The 21956-nt window shown below is 36.1% G+C and overlaps 2 protein-coding genes across 10 annotated transcripts in view; one reads left to right on the top strand and one right to left on the bottom strand.

The window, feature by feature from the left end:
- Positions 1 to 18702, top strand: part of MMS22L (MMS22 like, DNA repair protein) — a 139792-nt gene extending 121090 nt beyond the window's left edge. The window contains exons 22-25 of the mRNA XM_030883001.2: positions 588 to 751; positions 12167 to 12263; positions 13657 to 13824; positions 14303 to 18702. Of these exons, the coding sequence (XP_030738861.1) occupies positions 588 to 751; positions 12167 to 12263; positions 13657 to 13824; positions 14303 to 14396 (523 nt within the window). The 3' untranslated portion in view covers positions 14397 to 18702. The remainder of the gene's footprint in view (positions 1 to 587; positions 752 to 12166; positions 12264 to 13656; positions 13825 to 14302) is intronic.
- The window catches only part of KLHL32 (kelch like family member 32), a 230157-nt gene continuing 225732 nt past the window's right edge, over positions 17532 to 21956 (bottom strand). For 8 of the 9 annotated variants that reach the window (XM_060283355.1, XM_060283356.1, XM_060283354.1 and 5 more), the window contains one exon: positions 17532 to 21600. In XM_060283355.1, coding sequence (XP_060139338.1) covers positions 21439 to 21600 — 162 coding nt within the window. In that variant the 3' untranslated portion in view covers positions 17532 to 21438. The remainder of the gene's footprint in view (positions 21601 to 21956) is intronic. The other variant, XM_060283358.1, reaches the window with a different exon arrangement.

The following is a 21956-nucleotide window of genomic DNA, read 5'->3' as shown; positions in this document are numbered from 1 at the left end:
TATGACCTCTGTTGAGTTCAAATGCTAAAAATTGTCCTGCTTTAAGAGAAGATATTATATCCTAAATTACCTCTCTGATTCTTTTACTTCATAAGGGAAGGAAGGAGGTAGGCTGGAATGGGAAGATGATTTCTAGTATAGTCCTCTTATTTATTTGGAAATATAAGACCACCCTTCAAATCCCTAAGTAAATAAATATGAGGAGAGAATCTTTACGCAAATTTGATGTTAGAGAAAATGTTGCATCATTGAGGAGCTGATAGAGGAGATCAAGCTTATATTACAAAGTTAGATTTTTATTAGATTTTGATTAAGTGTATTAAGTATATTTTAAGACCAGGTTGCTTTATATTTTGTTTGTATCTGTATTCTGCTTTGGCCCTTATAGCACGCCAAAAGGATGTGCAGTCATTGCTTCAAAAATCTTAGGTTTGAAGAAAACATGGTAAAATATACATACTTTTTAAAAATTGTGTTTTACTAATTTGGGAGCTAAAATAGGCCAGTATCTTTAAAGTGTATGGCATTTGATTCTGCTCTATTAAAACTTTAAAGAGAAGGAAAAATAAAATTATGCTTCTTTTCAGGAAATCCTACTTTGAGTTTAAAGGATCCTTGCTCCCTCCTCGCTTAGCATCCATTCTGGCCTTCATCCTCCAACTTGTTAAGGAAACTAACATTGATGTTTCCGAGGTTGAACTGCTCCTCCCAGGAGTATTAAAATGCTTGGTGTTGGTCAGTGAACCTCAAGGTTAGTTCGTTTACGAGTTTGTGTTTGTTATACTTTTATGTTCACAAATTAAGAGTGTATTCTTTCCTATCAGTTAAATCAACATTTACAAAAATATATGGTTATTTTATATCGGTTTGATTATATCATGGCTAAAGAAAAAACTCCAGCCAATAGCTGAGGTTGGGAATGAGAAAATGATTAAAAACTGACATGTTTCAGTCTAATTGGTTTTTTTTTTCCTCCCAGACAAATAGTTTAAGTTTATTTAATTTTTATTCAATCAGACTCCAGTATTAAATGCAACTTATTTAAATATCAAGTGGTGAAGGGTCAGCATACTTTCTCCTATTCAGATTTCTGCTAGAATATGTAAGCTGATCTCTGGGCAAAGAGATCAGATCACTGATCCTTTCGTTTTCAGTCTCATCAGCCTTACTGCCAGTGATTGCTTTAAAATATTACGTATTTAGTCCTCCCTGTGAGTAGCATGCTTTAATAAGCTTATTCGTAATATGCAGAATAGTGGCTATAGTTCTATCCTGAAGGGGTTTTTTTTTTGTGTGTGTGTGTGGTACGCGGGCCTCTCACTGCTGTGGCCTCTCCCGTTGCGGAGCACAGGCTCCGGACACGCAGGCTCAGTGGCCATGGCTCACGGGCCTAGCCGCTCCGTGGCATGTGGGATCTTCCCGGACCGGGGCACGAACCCGTGTCCCCTGCATCGGCAGGCAGGCTCTCAACCACTGCGCCACCAGGGAAACCCCTGAAGGGATTTTTAGTATAAATAGGATGGGGTGCGTGTGTGTGTGTGTGTGTGTGTGTGTGTTTGTTTGTGTATTTGTCATTATAACGTGATTGTTTGGGGCAGGCTTCTCACATGCTTCTACCTAAGTACTTCTAACTACTGTGATAAGTGAGTACAGTGTATATCCTAAAGAATATGAGGGCAGAAAAGTGGTAGCTGAAAGCTCAAACAGCTCTTTGAAATGTTCTGTTTTATCTCAAAAATTGATGCATATTTTGTTTTAATCCACATTATTTTGATGTTTAAAATGTTCATCTCTGCTTCCAAGCTTGCTTTTGTGAAAAATGTTGTATTAATATAAAATACCCTTACTTGATAATAACACCTCTTCAGTGAAGAATATCCAGAGATAGACCCCAGACTCTTCTTTAGAAATTTTACCTTCTTTGAAAACATTTGCATACTTCTAATTTCAGTGAAAGCCTGTTGTATTATACAGTACAAAATCTGAGACAGAGCAGACAGTATAGCATTTTAACTAGCCCCTTGTTTCATTGAGAGTAATATTTATCACGAAGGAGATCAGGGTTTGGGAGGGGAATTTTGCTGCTCATCTTTAGCTAGTGGTGCATCACATGTTCCAAATAGAAGGCATACAGAATGCTCTGTCTCCACATGGCCGTCTTTGTAAGCGGAAGAAACAGTGTTAAACACAGGTTTGTGTGATTGGCTCAGAGAAAATTCTGACTCTCCTTGTAGTCTCAGTGTTTAGAAGGACAGTGTGTAAAATCGTAGAAAAGTAGTGTTACTAAATGACACAGCAGTTCCATTCCTAGATACATGTCCAAGAGTATTTTAAACATATGTCCACTCAAAATACCTGTACATCAGAGCTTCAGGAGTTCCACTTCCAGCATGACAACATGAGGAGCTCTGCAGCCCTGCTCCCCAGAAAAACTGGTGAAAATTATTTAAAAGAGAGCATTTCAATTTTCTGGAAGTGGTCCTGAGGGTATAAAACAAATGGAGAAACATTATTTGAGAAAATATACTGAAGTCTTGGTAGGAACAGCAAGTCTTTGATATTTGAACCAAGACTACTCCCTTCTCTGCTCCTAGCTCAGTAAGATGGAAACTTTGCTTTAGACTGGTAAATTAAATAACTAGAGTTCCGTCTCCCCACAGCTCCCAGTAGGAGGGCTGTCTTCCTGTGAGAGGCAGGATATCAGTGTTTCTCATTCTGCCTCCTAGCTATCTGATGGTAAGGCTGTATTCCAGGGGAGTGTGGGTGAGAAGTGGGGCCTTCAATCTTCCATTCAGCCCCCACTCGTGGGATGGGTACACTATACTGAGTATGGCACCAATGAGAATACTGGGGCACTGATTGTCCTTGCTCCAGTTTAGAAGTGGAGATTCCATGCCGAGAGGACCTGCGGCTAATACCCCTCCTTCCAGAAGCATTCAGCACCTAAAGTGGGTATGTCACTCAGAAAGTAGTGGACACCATGGTCCCTGTCCCCAGCACCAGAGCTACACCTCTGAGTTTTGCCTGGGAGTGGGAGAAAACCATAGAATAGAGAACTCTGAATCTCTCGCAAAGGAACTGACTTGCAACAAAGTGTGAAAAAGTTCAACCTTGAGGGTGCTGTCAAAAACAGTGGAGTTTGTGGTTGAAAGGCAATAGGTGAGAGAATGATAGATTTATTGGAGGTATAAGCAGATGGTTGCACAATTCTGTGATTATATTAAAAACCATTGAATTGTGCATGTTAAATGGGTGAATTGTATAGTATATAAATTATATGACAATAAAATGGTTATTTTTTTAAAACACTAAAAAAGGATAACCCAGTTTTTTAAGAAATGCTCAGTTCAATTAAAGAAATAAAGATGACAGATATTTTTTTAAAAACCCTGTACACTAATGCTCATTGCAGTGTTATCCATAATAGCCCCAAAATGGAAACAACCCAAATGTCCATCAACTAATGAATTGATAAGCAAGATGAAGTAAATCCATACAGTGGAATATTATTCAACCATGAAAAGGATTGAAGTACTAACGCATTCTATAACATGGATGAACCTTAAAACATTATGCTGGATGAACTTCCTTCAAGATGGCAGAAGAGTAAGATGTGGAGATCACCTTCCTCCCCACAAATACATCAGAAATACATCTACATGTGGAACAACTCCTACAGAACACCTACTGAACACTGGCAGAAGACTTCAGACCTCCCAAAAGGCAAGAAACTCCCCATGTACCTGGGTAGGGCAAAAGAAAAAAGAAAAAACAGAGATAAAAGAATAGGCACAGGACCTGCACCAGTGGGAGGGAGCTGTGAAAGGAGGAAAGGTTTCCACACACTAGGAAGCCCCTTCGTGGGCGGAGACAGGGTGGCGGAGCGGGTAAGCTTCGGAGCCACAGAGGAGAGCGCAGCAACAGGAGTGTGGAGGGCAAAGCAGAGAGATTCCCGCCCAGAGGATTGGTGCCGAGCAGCACTCACCAGCCCGACAGGCTTGTCTGCTCACCCACCGCGGCAGGCAGGATCTGGGAGCTGAGGCTCGGGATTCAGAGGTCAGATCCCAGGGAGAGGACTGGGGTTGGCTGCGTGAACACAGCCTGAAGGGGCTAGTGTGCCACGGCAGCCGGGAGGGAGTCCGGGAAGGAGTCTGGAGCTACCGAAGAGGCAAGAGACTGTTTCTTCCCTCTTTGTTTCCTGGTGCACGAGGAGAGGGGATTAAGAATGCCATTTAAAGGAGCTCCAGAGACAGGCATGAGACGCTAAGGCTGCTGCTGCAGACACCAAGAAGCCTGTGTGCAAGCACAGGTCACTCTCCACACCTCCCCTCCCATGACGCTGTGTAGCCCGCCACTGCCAGGGTCCAGTGATCCAGGGATGACTTCCCCGGGAGAAAACATGGCGCGCCTCAGGCTGTTGCAGCGTCACACCAGCCTCTGCTGCTGCAGGCTCGCCTGCACTCCGTGCCTCTCCCTCCCCCTGGCCTGAGTGAGCCAGAGCCCCCAAATCACCTGCTCCTTTAACCCCATCCTGTCTAAGGGAAGAACAGATGCCCTCAGGCAACCTACACGCAGAGGCGGGGCCAAATCCAAAGATGAACCCCAGGAGCTGTGGGAACAAAGAAGAGAAAGGGAAACCTCTCCCAGCAGCCTCAGGAGCAGCAGATTAAATCTACACAGTCAACTTGATGTACCCTGCATCTGTGGAATACCTGAATAGACAACAGATCATCCCAAATTGAGGAGGTGGACTTTGGGAGCAACGATATATATATATTTTTTTTTTCCCTTTTTCTCTTTTTGTCAGTGTGTATGCGTATGCTTCTGTGTGTGATTTTTGTCTGTATACCTTTGCTTTTACCATTTATCCTAGGGTTCTGTCTGTCCGTTTTTTTTTTTTTTTAGTATAGTGTTCAGTGCTTATTATTAGTGGATCTGTTTTTTTGGTTTGGTTGTTCTTTCTTTCTTTTTTTAATTACTTAAAAAAAATTTTTTTAATAATTGTTTTTTATTTTAATACCTTTTTTTTTTATCTTTTTCTTTCTTTCCTTCTTTTTTTCTCCCTTTTATTCTGAGCTGTGTGGATGACAGGTTTTTGGTGCCCCAGCCAGGCATCAGGGCTGTGCCTCTTAGGTAGGAGAGCCAAGTTCAGGACATTGGTACACCAGAGACCTCCCAGCTCCACATAACATCAAACAGCGAAAATCTCCCAAAGATCTCCATCTCAATGCCAACACCCAGCTCCACTCAACGACCAGCAAGCTACAGTGCTGGATACCCTATGCCAAACAACTAGCAAGACAGGAACACAACCCCACCTATTAGCACAGAGGCTGCCTAAAATCATAAGGTCACAGACACCCAAAAACACACAAACAGATGTGGACCTACCCACCAGAAAGACAAGATCCAGCCTCATCCACCAGAACACAGGCACTAGTCCCCTCCACCAGGAAACCTACAAAAACCACTGAACCAACTTTAGCCACTGGGGGCAGACACCAAAAACAATGGGAACTACAAACCTGCAGCCTGCGAAAAGGAGACCCCAAACACAGTAAGTTAAGCAAAATGGGAAGACAAAGAAATACACAGCAGATGAAGGAGCAAGGCAAAAACCCACCAGACCTAACAAATGAAGAGGAAATAGGCAGTCTACCTGAAAAAGAAATCAGAATAATGATAGTCAAGATGATCCAAAATCTTAGAAATAGAATGGAGAAAATACAAGAAACGTTTAACAAAAGACCTAGAAGAACTAAACAGCAAACAAACAATGATGAACAGCACAATAAATGAAATTAAAAATTCTCTAGAAGGGATCAATAGCAGAATAACTGAGGCAGAAGAATGGATAAGTGACCTGGAAGATAAAATAGTGGAAATAACTACTGCAGAGCAGAATAAAGAAAAAAGAATGAAAAGAATTGAGAACAGTCTCAGAGACCTCTGGGACAATATTAAACACACCAACATTCAAATTATAGGGGTCCCAGAAGAAGAAGAGAAAAAGAAAGGGACTGAGAAAATATTTGAAGAGATTATAGTTGGAAACTTCCCTAATATGGGAAAGGAAATAGTTAATCAAGTCCAGAGAGTCCCATACAGGATAAATCCAAGGAGAAACATGCCAAGACACATATTAATCAAACTATCAAAAATTAAATACAAAAAATACATTAAAAGCAGCAAGGGAAAAACAACAAATAACATACAAGGGAATCCCCATAAGGTTAACAGCTGATCTTTTAGCAGAAACTCTGCAAGCCAGAAAGGAGTAGCAGGACATATTTACAGTGATGAAAGGGAAAAACCTACAACCAAGATTACTCTATCCAGCAAGGATCTCATTCATATTTGACAGAGATATTAAAACCTTTACAGACAAGCAAAAGCTAAGAGAATTCAGCACCACCAAACCAGCTTTACAACAAATGCTAAAGGAGCTTCTCTAGGCAGGAAACACAAGAGAAGGAAGAGACCTACAATAACAAACCCCGAACAATTAAGAAAATGGTAATAGGAACATACATATCGATAATTACCTTAAATGTAAATGGATGAAATGCTCCAACCAAAAGACATAGACTGGCTGAATGGATACGAAAACAACACCTGTATATATGCTGTCTACAAGAGACGTACTTCAGACCTAGGGACACATACAGACTGAAAGTGAGAGGATGGAAAAAGATGTTCCATGCAAATGGAAATCAAAAGAAAGCTGGAGTAGCAATTCTCAGACAGAATAGACTTTAAAACAAAGACTATTACAAGAGACAAAAAGGACACTACATAATGATAAAGAGATCAATCCAAGAAAAAGATATAACAATTGTAAATATTTATACACCCAATATAGGAGCACCTCAATACATAAGGCAAATGCTAACAGCCATAAAAAGGGAAATCGACAGTAACACAATCATAGTAGGGGACTTTAACACCCCACTTTCACCAATGACAGATCATCCAAAAGAAAATAAATAAGGAAACACAAGGTTTAGGTGATACATTAAACAAGATGGACTTAATTGATATTTATAGGACCTTCCATCCAAAAACAACAGAATACACTTTCTTCTCAATTGCTCATGAAACGTTCTCCAGGATAGATCATATCTTGGGTCACAAATCAAGCCTAGGTAAATTTAAGAAAATTGAAATCATATCAAGTATCTTTTCTGACCACAATGCTATGAGACTAGATATCAATTACAGCAAAAAATCTGTAAAAGATACAAAGACATGGAGGCTAAACAATACACTACTTAATAACCAAGAGATCACTGAAGAAATCAGAGGAAATCAAAAAGTACCTAGAAACAAATTACAGTGGAAACACAGTGACCCAAAACCTATGGGATTCAGCAAAAGCAGTTCTAAGAGGGAAGTTTATAGCAATACAATCCTACCTTAAGAAACAAGGAACATCTCAAATGAACAACCTAAGCTTACACCTAAAGCAATTAGAGAAAGAAGAACCAAAACAACCCAAAGTTAGCAGAAGGAAATAAATCATAAACATCAGATCAGAAATAAATGAAAAAGAAATGAAGGAAATGATGGAAAAGATCAATAAAACTAAAAGCTGGTTCTTTGAGAAGGTAAACAAAACTGATCATTAGCCGGACTCATCAAGAAAAACCGAGAAGAATCAAATCAATAGAAATGAAAAAGGGGAAGTAACAACTGATATTGCAGAACACAAAGGATCATGAGAGATTACTACAAGCAACTATATGCCAATAAAATGGACAACCTGGAAGAAATGGACAAATTCGTAGAAATGCACAATGTTCTGAGACTGAACCAGGAAGAAATAGAAAATATGAACAGACCAATCACAAGCACTGAAATTGAAACTGTGATTAAAAATCTTCCAAGAAACAAAAGCCCAGGACCAGATGGCTTCACCAGGCGAATTCTATCAAACATTTAGAGAAGAGCTAACAGCTATCCTTCTCAAACTCTTCCAAAATATAACAGAGGGAGGAACACTACCAAACTTATTCTGTGAGGCCGCCACCATCACCCTGATTCCAAAACCAGACAAAAATGTCACAAGAAAAGAATACTACAGACTAATATCACTGATTAACATAGATGCAAAAATACTAGCAAACAGAATCCAACAGCACATTAAAAGGATCATATACCATGATCAAGTGGGGTTTATCCCAGGAATGCAAGGATTCTTCAATATACGCAGATCAATCAACGTGATACACCATATTAACAAATTGAAGGAGAAAAACCATATGATCATCTCAATAGATGCAGAGAAAGCTTTTGACAAAATTCAACACCCATTTATGATCAAAACCCTCCAGAAAGTAGGCATAGCAGGAACTTACCTAAACAAAATAAGGCCATGGATGACAAACCCACAGCAAACATCATCCTCAATGGTGAAAAACTGAAGCCATTTCCACTAAGATCAGAAACAAGACAAGGTGTTTCCCACTCTCACCACTGTTATTCAACATAGTTTTGGAAATTTCAGCCACAGCAATCAGAGAAGAGAAAGAAATAAAAGGAATCCAAATCAGAAAAGAAGATGTAAAGCTGTCACTGTTGGCAGATGACATGATCCTATACATAGAGAATCTTAAAGATGCTACCAGAAAACTACTAGAGCTAAACAATGAATTTGGTAAAGTAGCAGGATACAAAATTAATGCACAGAAGTCTCTTGCATTCCTATACACTAATGATGAAAAAACTGAAAGTGAAATCAAGAAAACACTCCCATTTACCATTGCAACAAAAAGAATAAAATACGTAGGAATAAACCTACCTAAGGAGACAAAAGACCTGTATGCAGAAAATTATAAGACACTGATGAAAGAAATTAAAGGTGACACAAATAGATTCAGAGATATACCATGTTCTTGGATTGGAAAAATCAACATTGTGAAAATCTACAGATTCAATGCAATCCCTATCAAACTACCCTTGGCATTTTTCACAGAATTAGAACAAAAAATTTCACAATTTGTATGGAAACACAGAAGTCCCCGAATAGCCAAATCAGTCTTGAGAACGAAAAATGGAGCTGGAGGAATCAAGCTCCCGGACTTCAGACTATACTATAAAGCTACAGTAATCAAGACAGTATGGTACTGGCACAAAAACAGAAATATAGATCAGTGGAACAGGATGGGAAGCCCAGCGATAAACCCACACACATATGGTCCCCTTGTCTTTGATTAAGGAGGCAAGAATATACAATGGAGAAAAGACAGCCTCTTCAATAAGTGGTGCTGGGAAAACTGGACAGCTACATGTAAAAGAATGAAATTAGAACACTCCCTAACACCATACACAAAAATAAACTCAAAATGGATTAAAGACCTAAATGTAAGGCCAGACACTATCAAACTCTTAGAGGAAACCATAGGCAGAACCCTCTGTGACATCAATCACAGCAAGATCCTTTTTGCCCCACCTCCTAGAGAAATCAAAATAAAAACAAATGGGACCTAATGAAACTTCAAAGCTTTTGCACAGCAAAGGAAACCATAAACAAGACCAAAAGACAACCCTTAGAATGGGAGAAAATATTTGCCAATGAAGCAACTGACAAAGGATTAATCTCCAAAATTTACAAGCAGCTCATGCAGCTCATTATCAAGAAAGAAAAAAAAGAAAAAAAAACCCAATTCAAAAATGGGCAGAAGACCTAAACAGACATTTCTCCAAAGAAGATATACAGATTGCCAACAAACACATGAAAGAATGCTCAACATCTTTTATCATTAGAGAAATGCAAAGCAAAACTACGATGCAATATCATCTCACAGCGGTCAGAATGGCCATCATCAAAAAATCTACAAACAATAAATGTTGAAGAGGGTGTGGAGAAAAGGGAACCCTCATACACTGTTGGTGGGAATGTAAATTGATACAGCCACTATGGAGAACAGTATGAAGGTTCGTTAAAAAACTAAAAATAGAACTACCATACGACCCAGCTATCCCACTACTGGGAATATACCCTGAGAAAACCATAATTCAAAAAAGAGTCATGTACCACAATGTTCACTGCAGCTCTATTTACAATAGCCCGGACATGGAAGCAACGTAAGTGTCCATCATCAGATGAATGGATAAATATGTTGCACATATATACAATGGAATATTACTCAGCCATAAAAAAACGAAATTGAGTTATTTGTAGTGAGGTGGATGGACCTAGAGTCTGTCATACAGAGTGAAGTTAGTCAGAAAGACAGCAACAAATATTGTATGCTAACACATATATATGGAATGTAAAAAAAAAAAAAAAGTCATGAAGAACCTAGGGGCAAGACGGGAATAAAGACGCAGACCTACTAGAGGATGGGCTTGAGGACATGGGGAGGGGGAAGGGTAAGCTGAGACAAAGTGAGAGAGTGGTGTGTATATGGATATATATACACCACCAAATGTAAAATAGATAGCTAGTGGGAAGCAGTCGCGGAACACAGAGAGATCAGCTCAGTGCTTTTTGACCAGCTAGAAGGGTGGGATAGGGAGGGTGGGAGGGAGGGAGATGCAAGAGGGAAGAGATATGGGAACATAAGTATATGTATAACTGATTCATTTTGTTATAAAGCAGAAACTAACAACACCATTTGTAAAGCAATTTTATTCCAATAAAAATGTTTTTAAAAAAAGTGTATGAACTTCCAGTTATAGGATGAATAAGGTCTGAGACTCTAAAGGATAGGTTAGAAACTATAGTTGATGATAACACTGCATTGTATAATCAAAAATAAATAAATAAAATTTTTTAAGTGAAACAAAAACAAAACATTATGCTGAGTGAAAAGAAAGCAGTCACATAAGACCACATGTTGTATGATTCCATCTATATGAAATTCCCAGAATAGACAATCCGTAGAGACAGAAAGATCAGTGCCTCCGGGGACTGGGGGAGGAAGAAAATGGGGAAAGATTGCTAATAGGTGTAAGGTTTGGGGGGGAGGTGATGAAAATGTTCTGAAATTAGATAGTGGTGATAACTTCAAAGTTCTTATGAATATACTAAAAACCAATGAGTTGTACACTTTAAAAGGTTGGTTTTTATCTGTGAATTATACCTCAATAAAGCTGTTATTTTAAAAAAAACAATGCTTACTGTTAATACTTTGTGAAGGCTATTTCTTCATGTTCTGGTACTTTTTCCACAGAAGAACTTGTGGGTTTTGTTTTTGTTTTTTTCAAGAAAACATCTTTAAAAAGAAACAGTTATATTGGCTTTAGGATTACATCTAATATGAGAACTTATTTGCTCAATAAAGACAAGTATGCTATATCTTCCTTATCCACTGTCGTCGTGCTATGGAAAACATTATCTGCTACTTCATTTTAATTAATTTAACTTCATGTGCATCACATGTTTTGGACTCTTGCCATAGTGGATTACAGTTTCTTAAATTTTCCTTGTTCTTAGAGAAAGTAATTTTTTCCCCAGCTACTTATATTTAATGTTCCAAAAACAGCATAACAAAAATGTATTAGCATTTGGAACATGGTGAATTTTCTACATTCTTTGTTGATTTTTTTTTGTTGTTGCCGTTTTTATGTACAAGTGCACAGTTGTAAAGGATTTGGTTAAATACTGAAAGAACATAAATGTTCTTTTTGTAACTTTGCTCTCTTTCAAAACAAAATTAGCATCACAAATAGTTGATTTTATATATATATATTGCTAATTTTAAGTGAAGGTAAACTGTTTCTAATTTTCTACATATATGTTTGTTAGTGGGAAGAATATGCTTATGAATTAAAAAAATCAACCTGCTTGTCTCTAAATCAGCTGAATTATTAAAGGTTATCTTTAATCAGTATGTAACAGTGTTTGCAAGGTTAGGATACGGGAGTGTTTTTGAATATGGGCTCTTTTCTAACAGAAAGACTTATCTTCACATGTGTTTTTTCAGTTACAGGGTTGTAAAAAATAGATTTGTTAAGTGTTTTATATTTTCTTAAAATGGAAGACAGGGAGACTTTACAACAAAACAAAAGCTCATAACTGTTTCGCTTTGAAAAATAACAAAAAAGCATGTAGATACTTTAAGAAAACAACATGTTTTTCTAAATCTAGAGCGCTCATAAAAATGAGGATCCAGATGGTCAAACCAGACAAAATGTGTAATGCTGTAAATTTTCCTCCTAGTTAAAAGGCTGGCCACCGAGAACCTGCAATACATGGTCAAAGCCTGCCAAGTGGGGTCAGGAGGAGAACCTGCCGCCCAGCTGACTTCTGTGTTTAGGTAACTGGAAAATATGCCAACTGGCAAGAAGACTATTGCCAGCCATTTGACAGCCAACATGTTTTTTAAATAACTAATTATCCAAAACATAATGTGTTACTACTTGTTTGTAGTTTCAATTATTGTATTTTTGGCAGTGGTTTTGCTATGTTGTTTTATTAAAAAATAAAAGTACCAAGGAGAAAGATAAGTGAGCTGATGTAAAATTACCTGAGAATTTAGTAAGGAAGATTCTTGCATGTGTTTAAGAGGAAAAAGTGGGAAACGTGAGTCATGATGACAGGTGTACAGGCTTTGGAGCTGCTAAACATGCTACTCAGGATCCACTGTGAAAGTGCCTGTCACTGGTTTTCCTACTCACTTTAGGTGCTGTGGACCCAGAAAGCTCCATTGTATGTAATTGTGAAGCATAGACTTTGTAGATCTGTTGTTCCTTCACAAGAATAACTGCAACTTGAGAAACATTTTCTGTTTTGTTTTTATTTTCCTGCCTTGCACCCTATAGAGTCTTATGCTTTCTGTTAGGGCGGTACTTCTAAGTATTTCTTCCTCACAGTTTCTACCAGTTCGCCTTTATTTCATGTATCTCTACCCTAGCACTACCGTGATAAATAGTTTGGGTCCATTTCCTTCATTCTGTGTTAGATTTTTGGTTCCTCAGTTTTCTTTCTCATCACATAGTTGGCACTTGTCAGTTGTTTACAGTTTATTTAAATTGTGATCATTTGAAATAAATACTGGATTTATGAAAACTGTAAAACCCTAAGAGGAGGAAGGATTTTATATGAACAAAGATTGCATGTTTGTTAAGTACAATTTATTGAGCTAGGTGACTTTTATTTTCTTGGGGGGAGAGAGTGGAAATTTTAGGATTAAAATATATAATTCTTATTAATAAAAGGTCTTCTATGGGTCTAAAGTCTCTTGATCGGTTAAAGAATATAAAAATTATTTCAAATAACTTGCTTTCCTCATAGAAATATTGTTTGATTTATCTAGAGTTAGCAATAACTAAAAGATATACAAAATAACTAGGAAACTGGACTCTTTGCTGTTTTAGTCTCTTCTACATCCTGACCATCTAGATTTCATCATGCACACTATAGCAAAAAAGTCCCTGAGATTAGATTTTTCCCCCTTATTCTTCCACCTGGGATTCCAGCTCTTCCCTTTCCCTTTCTCCTAATGCCACCACTCTGTTCATAGCTCATACTGAAGCCATTTCTGTTCTTTATTTTCAAGTGTTAAATAGTGTTCATATGGCATCTAAATCCTTATGGTAATCTTACATGAAATGATCTTTCTTGTGTTCAGGTTACAGCTTGTTGCCATACAGATACCAGCCCAAGGAATTGCCCCAGAAGTAATTCTAAGTAACTTGTTTTACTTTCAGGAAATTTATCGAGGATTATGGTATGAGATATGATTATCAGATTTACAGCATTTTAGAAACAGTAGCAGTATTGGACCAACAGGTTGTTATCCACTTGATTTCAACCCTTACTCAATCTCTGAAGAGTTCAGAGCAGAAATGGGGCCTTGGCAGAAATATTGCACAAAGGTATGTTTGATAATTTGATTATATCCTTTTGGACAATGATTATGAAATATAGATTCATTTTCTAGAAATGGCCTGTTTTCCACTTATAAAAATTTGGAGTGTGTTCCAGTGAATAAGATTAGTGACTCAACTAGATAATATGGGTTTTGGTCAGAAATAGATCAAGGCTTTTTTTTTTTTTTTTTTTAATAGATTACAACCCAGCTGAAGATAATGCTGGACTATTTAGAGTAATGAAACATGGGGGGGGTATAAGTCTGTATTTCCTAAAGAGATTGTTTTAGAAGGGTCATTACTCATACTATAATTCATATGTCCAAAAGTAGTATGTTAAAGAGTCAAAGTACTTTAATTACATCGTGTATGGTGTGTATAGACAAGTAGACATTCAAGCAGGCTCAGTCTGTAAAGACTTAAATGAAAAATAGTGGAAAATGTAGTAAATATATATCTGTCTTCTTTTCTTTTTTCTTTATAGGGAAGCCTATAGCAAACTTTTATCTCACCTAGGACAAGTGGGACAAGATGAGATACAAAGACTACAAGATGATAATATTAAATCTATTTTGTGATTCATCCTCAATATTAATTATAACTATCTAAAGTCACTTTGCACCATTCTGACTCGTACTTTTAATTAATTGTATAATGTTCTGTTAAAAATACTTTCTAGGATTTTTTTCCTTTCATACCTGTAAGTATAAAGTATATAAATAAGGAAATAAAAGTTAATTAAATATGTTATAGGAGCTTTCGAACTTGGTAAAACTGCATTCTATTTTGAAGAGGTTTTAGTGAAACTAAAGAAGCTTTTCCTAACTGGGAGTGTTATGTGTGTATGTCTAAGCAGGTTTGTATTGGTTGATCCATGGCCATTTTACTGTAATGTGACTTTCTGCCTTGTGAGTAATTTATTTCTGTTTTGTTTTTGTTTTCTTATGAGTTATATTTTATTATGATACTATTTCAAATTACCTGGCTGCCCTATGCTGGGTCTTTTTTGGAGGGGTGGTCAGGAGATAGAACAGTGTATTTGTTATCCTTTTTTATACTATGAGTGAGGCAAGTTAATAAAATCCTTACAAAGCACACTTAACTCTATGAGGAATGAGACTGAATCTGGCTAAATGATTATACAGATAATATGTATTTTTTTTTAACTTGGGCCAACAGTGTTTATATCAATACTTGGGTTCCAACGGTTGCCAGATGTTTTCCTCTACTCATCCTTTCGTTTGGAGTTGTCATTAAAAGACAGATCAGGAGGAGGATAAACAAAAGCCTTTAAGAAAAGAGAATAAATAATATTCTGGAAATTTTTAAGTTTACAAAATTAACAGAAGAGGTCTGAGAAGTCAGCTGATTTATCTCCTTGCTCTTCAATTAGAGCCTTTTATAAGCTAGCATCTTACATGTTTGAAGGGAGCCAGTTTTGTTTCCTGTAGCAGCTCATCTCTCAACCCTTTAACTATTTCATTCAGATTCATTCCACCAGTTGGGCTTTTGTCCTTGACTCCTTTTTCTAATGAGCATTATTTGGTAAAAAGAGCTCCAATCTTAGTGTTGGGAACCCACCTGGGTCTCAAACCCAGCTCTGCTTTGTGACCTTGAGCAAGTTCTTAACCTTTCTGAGCCTCAGTTTCTTCATGGAGAAAAATGAATAATAACCCTTTTTTAAATTTCACAATGTTCTGGTAGGAATCAGTGGGATAATTGATTTATAATTATAATCATATAATTTAAATGTATGTGAAAGTATTTGTTGACCTATGTTCTGTTTGGTGGTGTACAGACATGATCACTCTATCTCATGCACAAAGGTGAAGAACACTTCCTAATTTTGTTCCTCTTTCTCTAATGGTACGTCCTAGATGAAGATCGCACTTCTTTTCAATGTTTTCTTACATGTCATGTTTGCTAAGTTTGAAATAATTTATTGTTTTTTTTCTTGAGTATCTAGTGTTTATCATGGTTCTACTATTCCTTCAGGAAAACATTTCAACCCTTTCTGACTCAAGAAGTATCTTTTAAAATGAAATGCATTGCAGTCGGGAAACTGTAGATAATAGCCCTTTCCTAATTGTAATCTGTGAAGTCTAAAGGACTTCATGACATATAAATGGTTTATTTTCGCCCCAAATAAACTGTTTTTAATTCAACAAATGGGATGAATGAAAGCCTCTTTAAGGTTACTAAGACTTCATAGCAATGAGTTTCTTTTCATTACGATAGTGACTTATTAAATAAATGATGCATTATTTTGCAAGTTGTAGCAATTGAAATTTAAACTATTTAATGGGATGCCTTTAAAGAGTTTATGTGTGTGTGTGTGTGTGTATATATATATTTTTTCACCCCCAAGGGAAATTGATAAAGATATCTTGGAGAATCTTGCTCCTTAGCTTATGAAACTTTTTAAGGGTTAAGAAAATCTGCTGCTGAATCATGCATTAGGGTGTATAGCTGTAGATACTAAGAATAACTAAAGTTTATACATAAAAAAATCAGTAACAAGAAAAAGTCTGTAACAATACCTGTGTATGTATATATATATGTATTTTTAAATTTATGTATCAGTAAAGTTTTAAAGAAGCTGTTTTATTGAAGAAAAAAAGAATATGTATGACTCTGTTCCATTTCTTAAGAATCTTCACTGACCCGTAAATTATTACTATAGTCTTGTCTTTTTCCATTTCCAGACTAAAGAGTACCTATACTTGCTTCGTTAATGTTCCTTTTCCCCTAAAAACCCTGTAATCCCTGAGGAGGCTGCTTCTACCATTGTAAGGTAGGCCATTCTCTTTGGGCCAAATCTGGAATGTGTTCTCATTTTTCTTGGTCTTTGGGGCCTCTGTGACATTGCATTTTCTTTTATCTTCTGATCCCTTCCTCAGCAGTATCGCTCCTTCCTACATACACGTTCTTCTTTCTTGTCCCTACTGGTAAGATCTAGCCCTTCACCTGCTCTGTCTCAACATTCTTGTAGTAGTGAACTGATAAAACTAGCTTATAATTTTTTTCTATCTGTAGTGCTAATTTTTCTCTAAACCTGTCTAGTTGGATTCTCCTGAAATCTCAAGGCAACATGTCAAGCTGCCCTTATCATCTTCGTTTCCAGTCTAGCTCATGCCTTCGTTTTCTACCCAGAGAATACACCACTTTTCCAAGTCACTTAGCCGTGACATTTCTTGGATTCATTGCTCCCCACTTTTCATTTGATCACCTTATAGGCTCTTGTGATTTTTTTCTTCTTGCCATTTCATGCATCCAAACATTTTTCTATTGGGTACTATAATCTCCTTATCTCTGGACTCCTGAAATTTATTCTTCACATAGTTTTGACATTAGTGTTCCTAAAATACTTCTTTCTTCTTCTTACTTTTCTGCTCAAGGACCTCCATTTACTTCCCATTGTTAATAAGCTGACATTCAAGCCCTTCAGTCAGGAGGCTTCTGCCATCTGACGCTATACCTTCTGTTTCCAAACTTACCTCAAGCAGGAAAGCAGACTGTCTTAGCTGCTTTCTCTGAATGACATGTTCATTCTACGCTGTGGGCCTCACTCAGTTTGCCAATTAGAATACCATCATTTCTATAGAAACCTAACCTTAAGGCACTTAAATAGGAAGAAAATTAAAATATACATGTTGGATATGTAATTATTCCACTCAAATAATTTCTTTAAAATATCAGATGGAGTGTAGAAGAGATGATTGAAAGACAACAGGGTGATGAAAGGACTTTATTAGACACAGATTTGGTTACGATTTAAATTTCAGTTGAACATTTAATTAGGTTTCCATAGGGGACGAAAAAAACATGGAGTATTGTCGCTGCACAAAAATCGTTTAGTACTTTGTTCATTTGTATTAGAAGAGTTTCAAAGTTTAAAACTTTTTATATCTTTACTTATCCCTAGCATATTTTTCTTTTCTTACTAAGCATATTTGACTTTTTCTATTTTGGGGGGTAAGTAAAATATTATTTGTGAGTTGTTAGACTATGTGTGTGTTTTCATTATGCATTGTTATTTTTATCTTCTTCCATGCTTCATCATAAATTTTTAAACCTACTTTGTTCTTAACCAATTACATGAGCCCATTTCCATGTACTTTCACAGAATCTTTGGCAGTTTTTATTTTTACTTCCCCTTTGTTAGGATTATATATCATATAAAAATTTGATGAGCCTTTGCAGTTGGGAAAAGCCTTTAGGAAACGTACCTTCCCTAATCCTACACAGTAACATAGCACTTGTGTTTCAAAGATAAAAGATAGATATCATAGAAACCTCACCGAAAACTGTGTTCTCTGTACTAAACCACTGCTTTTTGACTGATAGACTTTTTACATAAACCTTACATTTTCCAAAAACTGATCTCCTGCCTACTCCTCCTAGGGTTAAAAATATTGCCCTGTCAGTCAAGTATAGAGTATGCTAGTATAAATAACGTGCTTTGTTTGCTTAAAACAGTTGGTTTGGGAAGCTAGCAAAATAGCGTATTCTTTCACATATTTAATAAGATATGAGATTTATATTTTGATTCTGTGATAAACTATGTTTGGTAAGATTACCAAAATCAGTACCAAATGAACTTACCAACTTCTGCTTACTGAAGTTTTTGGTGTGCTGATAGTTATCCAGTTCATTGCATTTGTGGATTGTGCTTTTAGAAAAATTCTGGGCATATGCATGCTTTAAGTTATTTGTGTATATAGTAATGAGATATAATAAAAAATGTATATATTCAACTTACACTGCACCTGTGATTATTCAACTGCCTCTTTATGACAGATTGACTCTTTGAAAACCAAAATAAAAATGAACCGTGTTACCTACAGGAATAATTTTTATCTTATTATTCCTGTTGCTTTTATACTCCGCTAAAACAAAGAAAAGTTAATTTTTCAGCTATTGTAATGGCTGAAGGGTATACAGTGTAATACATGTGGTTAAACTGAGAAGAGAAAAAGGATGAAAAACACCCTAAAAATAACCAATTGGCATTTTGTTCTTAAAAATCTAAGGAATTTTATTGCATTTTACGTACATATTATTTTATTTTAGAGATTCATGTCTTTTCTGGCTTTTCCTCCTAGAGTAAGAACACTGCTAATATCTGTGTTACTGCTTTTTCTTTTTTAAAGTAAAATCTTGAAATGATGTTTAAACTGTTGGAAGCTTCATAGTCTTTTGGAAATTCAAATTAATAATTTAAATATAAATACAATATGGTCTTTAACTTTGAAGAGTAAAAATGGAAGATGAATTACTGTAGGATAGTTCACTTAAATGGAGAACATATATTTGAATAGTTTCAGTGGGCCTTGGTTTATATGACCAAACATTGTTTTCTAGAATTTTTCTTAATTAGCTCTTATGATCAGTAATTTGAGGGAAGGATCGAATTATAAGGGATCTAAGTTTTTTCTTTTTAGGGGAGGGGTGCTGTACTTTGGATGCTGTTCTTTGTCTATAAGTGTTTCTGGAAACTATGTAAAACTTTTAAAAATTCTGACTTCAATTCTGTAATATTACAGAATAATACATTAAAGTTCACTGAGGAGAGGTTTGATAATATATACTCGTTTGTTTTAAATAAATAGAAGTGTACACAGAAATTACAATAATCTCAGGCTGCCTTTCCGTTTATCATTCAAGCAAGTTCACTTTTAGACCTTCCCTTTCATTAATTGGGTAGAGAGTCTGGGATTAAAAATAGATTTTAAGGTTTTATAAGGTAAAACTGCTGGATGGAAAATCTGTGTGTCAAGTAAAAATTTTAGTAAATCTGAAATTCTTGTTTAGGTCCTTGTTGAAAAGATTTCTGAAACGCTGGAGACCATTTTCCTGACATGGTAAGGCATTTTAAAAACTTAATTTAGATGGTTTATACCTTTTAAATAGACTCTCTGTTTTCCTTCTAAATGTCAATTATCAATTTTCACTTTTCAGAACTGTACAAATATTCTTAAGGCTTTTTGTTTGTGTAAACAAAATCTGTTCTTTTAAAAATTTACCATTTTTTTCTTACCCCTAGTCTCCCTTCCCGGCCTTTAATCTAAATAGCCAAAAGTTTTATTTATATATATATATTTTTTAATTAATGTTTTAGGTATCATATAAAGTTAGTGAATTCTGTATTTAGGAATAAAAATATTTTTTTTCACTTCTGATTACTAAAAGTGGTTACATGAATAAAATGACAATTTCCCATTAAGCAAGGATTGCTGAATGATTAAACTAAGGAAAAAAAGTAAAATCTTCCTTTTAATAAAGGTGACTTATCCTAACAAGAATAAGGGGAAAAACTCATGTTATACTTGTTGAATTTATGTTCAAATACGATTATTGAGTTGTTTTATTTTTTATTTTTTGTTATAGACAAAGCAAATCCGAAAACCTAGCCTAAAAAAATTCTCACGCATTATTAAAAATGGTAGTAATAAAATATGTATTGGTGGTAGAGAAGAATCCCACAAGTGCTCAAGATTGACATAACCTTTAACAAAGTGGAAAAACTTTTATTAGAACTACTGATACTAGGTTCAAATTTATGTCAGAGCACTTTATGGTACCGAAATTAGTACAACTAATTTTTTCTGAGCTTTAAAATGTCATTTTTCACTAAATGAGCTTAGATGAAATGTTTGAGAGACTTATTATTTTAGGCAAGTGTTTATACAAGTTTAGGAATCTTTGGCTTTAGTAAACTCCCTTTTTCATAATTAGCATGTCTCTTTCACATGCTTTTCAGAATCATTTATCTCATAGCTTGTGTTCCAAGTTCTATCTAGTAATTTTTAAACTTCAAAAATAATCTTTTTCAGTTACAAGGTTCTAAAACAGTAAAATACCTTGTAATTTGAGTGACATTTTTTTTTCTTAGGCAAAGTACTTCAGAGCATTTGCCTAATCCTTAAAACATTCTTCTGAATTAATATGGAAATCAATAATTGCCCTCCTTAAAAAGTGAGAAAACTGAAGCAATGTAAAGTTAAGCTCCTGGCCCAAGGTAACAGAGCAACCAAGGTGAAAAATCTGGGTATTCCATCTGCTGTTCTGGTGTACTTCTATTATTTGTATTACCTTGAATAAAATACGGCATTTAAAAATTTATGATGTCATAATGATGAGCCTCTACTTATACAGCAGGGCTGTATAATGTTAAATTTTTAAAAGAAAAATTACAATCCCAGGCTTAAGTAGTAAAGAGATTAAGTACTGACAATTTTTTTTTAAGATCATTGATGGCAGTACTTGTGGAATAAACTGCCTTACTAAGAGGGTAATGTCCTGGACAGCACTGATTAGACAAAGTGTACAAAGAATGCTTAAAAGATCCATGGACCATTAAGTTAGCACTAAGCTACACCACCATAAAAGTCATACATATTGTGCTGTACATTGACACACACTGAGAAGCGTGACAAGCGTTTTCAATAATGTGTATTTTAGAAAACTGTTCATTTTTTGCTAATGTTTATCTGAATAGAAGATCTAGAAAACAAAACAAGGAAGCATTGAGCACTGAGTATTTTCATGCCCAGTATCCAAAAGTCAGGCCTTTTTCTTCCTCGTGTTCATGCTGGTTGTTAAGAGAGCACTGGCTTTTCAGATGGTGCCAATCCTGTGATGAGGCACTTGAAGAGTTTGAAGGTTAGGGCATGTGAAATACGGAGCTGGGAGGAAGCATGCTGCTATTCCATTGGAAGCAAAAGGAAGTGTAGGCCCGTAGAATACTTCTTCTTTGCCTTCTCTGCTCACATCCAATACCTAACAAAAGAAGAGGAGAAACCTGTACGTTAAAGGTGGTTGTTCAAAATAAAGCTGGGTACACATAAAAGAAAGCCTGCAGTTAAATTCAGTTATGCCACCATGACTGTACCTTACGCATTGCTATTTTTCTCAAGTGTGGTGCCAGGAATATGTATTAAGTTCCTGCAAAGTACTATTCTACACATTTCTGTTTGTGTTTGTACACGTTTGTACATACATAGATATGTATGTTATGTTTGTATATACATAATTTAATAATTTAATCTTCAGAACAGTGTCAAGGTGTAGGTAGCATTATCCTCCTTTAATAAAACTGCCTTAGACTGCTTAAGTAACTAGCCCAAACTAGTTAG

This window comes from Globicephala melas, chromosome 14 (assembly GCF_963455315.2).
Source record: "Globicephala melas chromosome 14, mGloMel1.2, whole genome shotgun sequence".
Lineage (NCBI taxonomy): Eukaryota > Metazoa > Chordata > Mammalia > Artiodactyla > Delphinidae > Globicephala > Globicephala melas.
This window is presented reverse-complemented; position numbering and strand designations above follow the sequence as displayed.